This window comes from Etheostoma spectabile, unplaced genomic scaffold (assembly GCF_008692095.1).
Source record: "Etheostoma spectabile isolate EspeVRDwgs_2016 unplaced genomic scaffold, UIUC_Espe_1.0 scaffold458, whole genome shotgun sequence".
Taxonomy (NCBI): domain Eukaryota; kingdom Metazoa; phylum Chordata; class Actinopteri; order Perciformes; family Percidae; genus Etheostoma; species Etheostoma spectabile.
The window spans coordinates 309,532-314,201 of record NW_022605613.1 but is presented as its reverse complement, the minus strand read 5'-3'; the positions used below and the strand labels follow the sequence as shown (position 1 = coordinate 314,201).

Below are 4,670 nucleotides of genomic sequence, written 5' to 3'. Positions count from 1 at the left end.
ACTGGCCCGATTCCTGGACGTGACCAATCGCCTCCAGTAACTGAGTGTGCACCTGGCCCCGATTCCTGCGTGCCCACTGGCCCATTACTTAGTGTCCACTGGCCCCGATTTCCTGATGCCCAACTGGGCCCGGTTCCTGGTGCCACGTCCCCGATTCCTAGTGCCCACTGCCTCATGACTGATTCCACCTGGGCCCGTTCCGAGTGCCCACTGGCCTCACTCTGTTGTCTCACCTGGCCGCGGTTCCTGATGCCCCACTGGCCCGTTTCCTGAGGGCCCACGGCCCAGTACTGAGTTCCCCACTGGCCTCACTACCGGGGGGGGGGGGGGGGGGGGGGGGGGGGCTGTTTTCCCCTGTCCCCGATTCCCTGAACTGGCCTCAGTATAGTGCCCACTGGCCCCGGTTCCTGAGTGCCAACTGGCCCCGATTACTGAGTGCCCACTGGCCTCAGTACTGATTGCCCGCTGGCCTCAGTCCTGAGTGCCCACTGGCCCAGTTCCTGAGTGCCAACTTGTCCCTGATCTCTGGTGCCCTCCATTCCATGGCCCATGGACATTTTTGTCTGACTTGTTTCTGGTCTTCCTGTGACCCACAGAGACACTCAAACTCACAGACAGACACACACAGACAGTTTGTTGTAAAGTGTGCGTGTGTGTAATGCGTCTGTGTGTGTGTCTGTTTCAGGAGGGAGACACTCCCCTTCATGACGTTGTTCGACTCAACAGATCTAAAATCCTCGTCCTGCTGCTACAGAACGGAGCCGACACACACCTCACCAACCAGGTACTGACAGGAGTCTGACAAGTTTATGTCTGACAGGTGTATGGAAGGTGTATGACAGGTGTATGGAAGGTGTATGACAGGTGTCTGACAGGTGTATGACAGGTTTCTAACAGCCGTATGACAGGTGTATGCCTGACAGCTGTATGGCACATGTATGTATGGCAGGTGTATGGCATGGTGCTCTGACGCTGCTTGTATGACAGGTGTTCCGATAAGCCGTGATGACAGTGTGTCTGACACGACATTGTAGACAAGTTGACAGCGTCGTAAATGCCCTGACAGTGTGTGACAGTGTAATGCCTGACAGGTGTATGGCTGGTGTCTGACAGGTGTATGTCTGGCAGGTGTGTGACAAATGTATGTATTACAGGTGTATGGCAGGTGTCTGGCAGGTGTATGTCTGGCAGGTGTCTGGCAGGTGTATGTCTGGCAGGTGTATGACAGGTGTGTGTATTACAGGTGTATGGAAGATGTTTGGCAGCTGTATGGCAGCTGTATGGCAGGTGTCTGACAGCTGTATGGCAGGTGTCTGGCAGGTGTCTGACAGCTGTATGGCAGGTGTCTGGCAGGTGTATGGCAGGTGTCTGACAGCTGTATGGCAGGTGTATGGCAGGTGTCTGACAGCTGTATGGCAGGTGTCTGACAGCTGTAAGGCAGGTGTATGGCAGGTGTCTGACAGCTGTATGTCTGGCAGGTGTATGACAGGTGTATGTATTACAGGTTTATGGCAGGTGTCTAACAGGTGTATGGAAGGTGTCTGACAGGTGTATGGCAGGTGTCTGACAGCTGTATGGCAGGTGTCTGACAGGTGTATGGCAGGTGTCTGACAGCTGTATGTCTGGCAGGTGTATTACAGGTTTATGGCAGGTGTCTGGCAGGTGTATGGCAGGTGTCTAACAGGTGTATGGAAGGTGTCTGACAACTGTATGGCAGGTATCTGATAGGTGTATGGCAGGTGTCTGACAGGTGTATGGAAGGTGTCCGACAGGTGTATGGAAGGTGTATGGCAGGTGTTGTACGTAAACCTTTAAATAAAGTGGAACCCTAACCCAAATTCTGTCTAATCTGTTTTCACGACTGATTAAGAAAAGTTTTCCTTTGCTGTCTGTGTCTCAGGATGGACATCGTCCTCTGGACACAGTGGCAAAACGAAACAGACTCTCCTCATCCAGCACAACGACAGGAAGTTATGTCACGGCAGCGTTAGAAATCGACCAATCACAGAGCTTCAGAGTTGTTATTGAACAAAATGGAGTCCGAGAGGAAAATATGTTTCAGCAGCTTCGTCTTTTATTTTAACATTAAATAAACTTTATTCAAACAACACAGATCAGCTGCTCACTTCCTTCACAACATGTTTAAAAGTACAGTTACGTGGTCAGTGTGAGAACCAATCAGAGAGCAGGACTGATGAACCAATCGGAGAGCAGGACTGATGAACCAATCGGAGAGCAGGACTGATGAACCAATCGGAGAGCAGGACTGATGAACCAATCGGAGAGCAGGACTGACATGTTTCAGTATTAAAAGTTTCTTCCAGAACATCTTCATGTTTTTATTTTTCTAAGTTTCTCATGAAATCCAATACCCAGAAAAACACACACAACACACACACACACACACACACACACACACACACACACACACACACACACACACACAACACCACACACACACACACACACACACACACACACACACACACACACACACACACACACACACACACACACACACACACACACACACTGATCAGCTGGGTGAAGTGAAGAACTTCCTGCCTTGTTCTGTTCGTCCTCTGGAGACAGAAACACGAGATATTATTATTATTATTATTATTATTATTATTATTATTATTATTACATCTGATCTTACGTGGTGGTGGTGAAAGCGTTGCTATGGTTACGGCTCTGTCTCACCGACCCTCTGACGTGAGTTTTGTTGTAGCTGTTCATCTCAGGAGACGTCAGCGGCTTGAACAGCTGACCTGAAATATAGAATATGGATATTAACCTCTGACCCATCCAGATATTAACCCTAACCCATCCAGATATTAACCCTAACCCACCCTGTTAATAGATATGGATGATATTAACCCTAACCCATCCAGATATTAACCCTAACCCATCCAGATATTAACCCTAACCCACCCAGATATTAACCCTAACCCACCCAGATGTTAACCCTAACCCACCCAGATGTTAACCCTAACCCATCCAGATATTAACCCCTAACCCATCCAGATATTAACCCTAACCCACCCAGATATTAACCTCTAACCCATCCAGATAATAACCCTAACCCTTCCAGATATTAACCCTAACCCATCCAGATATTAACCCCTAACCCATCCAGATATTAACCCCTAACCCACCCCGTTAATAGATATGGATGATATTAACCCTAACCCACCCAGATATTAACCCTAACCCACCCAGATATTAACCTCTAACCCATCCAGATATTAACCCTAACCCACCCAGATGTTAACCCTAACCCATCCAGATATTAACCCTAACCCACCGCGTCTCTGGTCCTGGCTGCTGTATGTCTCCGTGTTGGAGGACGAGATGTGATCATTGTGGACGGAGAGGACACGTCTCCAGAAAGCTTGAGGGAGGGACAACAAGCGGCAGATCACCTGGAGATGGGCAAAATGACCCTGAAACTCCCGGGTACACGGATTCATCTTGTTCTTCTATAATGTCTACATTCTACATCCAGTCATTATAGCAGGAATCGAACCTTGGGCTGTGTGTTGGTGTCCCTCATGATGGTGGTCGGAGACGGCTCAGCCATGCCGTGTCCTACAATGGTCGGGCCGAACACCCGGGCTAGGTTGTTCTGGTCCATCTGACACCGAGGACTGGCCGTCACCCTGGACCCACACGCACAATTTACAGGGGAAACCAACTACAGCTAATATTAATAATAAAAAAAAATAATAATAACAATAATAATAGGTAAAGGCTACAAAAAATTTGAAAAAGGGTTAGGTTAGATCCATGTATTATGAGATCTAGATCCATGTATTATGGGGTCTACATCCACGTATTATGGGGTCTAGATATATGTATTATGAGATCTAGATCCATGAATTATGGGGTCTGGATCCACGTACTATGAGAGCTAGATCCAAGTCTTATGGGGTTTAAATCCATGTATTAGGAAATCTAGAGCCATGTCTTATGGGGTCTAGATCCATGTATTAGGAAATCTAGATCCATGTATTATGAAGTCTAGATTCATGTCTTATGGGGACTAGATCCATGTCTTATGGGGTCTGAGTCTCTTACTTGTACAGGTGGAGCATCAGGAATGCCAGGGTCTCCCTGTTGGCCTTGGGCAGCTCTGCGATGGCCTGGTACATGATGGCCGTGCTGTTGTCTTCGTCAGACAGCTCTGAATACACAGAAACAGATCACAGGGTCGCCATGGAAACTTCCACCCGGGGCCAGATTTAGACCTAGTCCTAGACTTAGGCTGAATCTCATTTCTCTATCTTACCCCTACCCCTTCAACTTAGTTTTGCACGTTCACACGGAAGCTATTAGTCTCTCAATTCCTATTTCAACTGAGGGGTAGGGGTGAGACCGAGGGGTAGGGGTGAGACCGAGGGGTAGGGGTGAGACCGAGGGGTAGGGGTGAGACCGAGGGGTGAGACCGAAGGGGTGAGACGAGGGGTAGGGGTGAGACCGAGGGGTGAGACCGAGGGGTAGGGGTGAGACCGAGGGGTGTATAGCCCTCAAAACCGGGTGAGGACGTGAGCTCACTTGTAAACGAGGACTATTATACAGCAACAATGGCTGCCTAGCAACCAGAGACCCAGAAATGTAGCAAAGTATTTTCGGCTTAAATAATTGATTTAAAAGTTACGACAGTCTTG

General features: G+C 48.6%; 1 protein-coding gene across 1 annotated transcript in view; it reads right to left on the bottom strand.

The window, feature by feature from the left end:
* Positions 1–2,445: 2,445 nt before the first annotated feature.
* si:ch1073-416j23.1 (rac GTPase-activating protein 1) overlaps positions 2,446–4,670 on the bottom strand; it is a 24,465-nt gene continuing 22,240 nt past the window's right edge. Inside the window, exons 8-12 of the mRNA XM_032511755.1 lie at positions 4,081–4,186; positions 3,530–3,662; positions 3,308–3,425; positions 2,660–2,771; positions 2,446–2,582 (exon numbers count right to left, since the gene is read on the bottom strand). Of these exons, the coding sequence (XP_032367646.1) occupies positions 2,537–2,582; positions 2,660–2,771; positions 3,308–3,425; positions 3,530–3,662; positions 4,081–4,186 (515 nt within the window). The 3' untranslated portion in view covers positions 2,446–2,536. The remainder of the gene's footprint in view (positions 2,583–2,659; positions 2,772–3,307; positions 3,426–3,529; positions 3,663–4,080; positions 4,187–4,670) is intronic.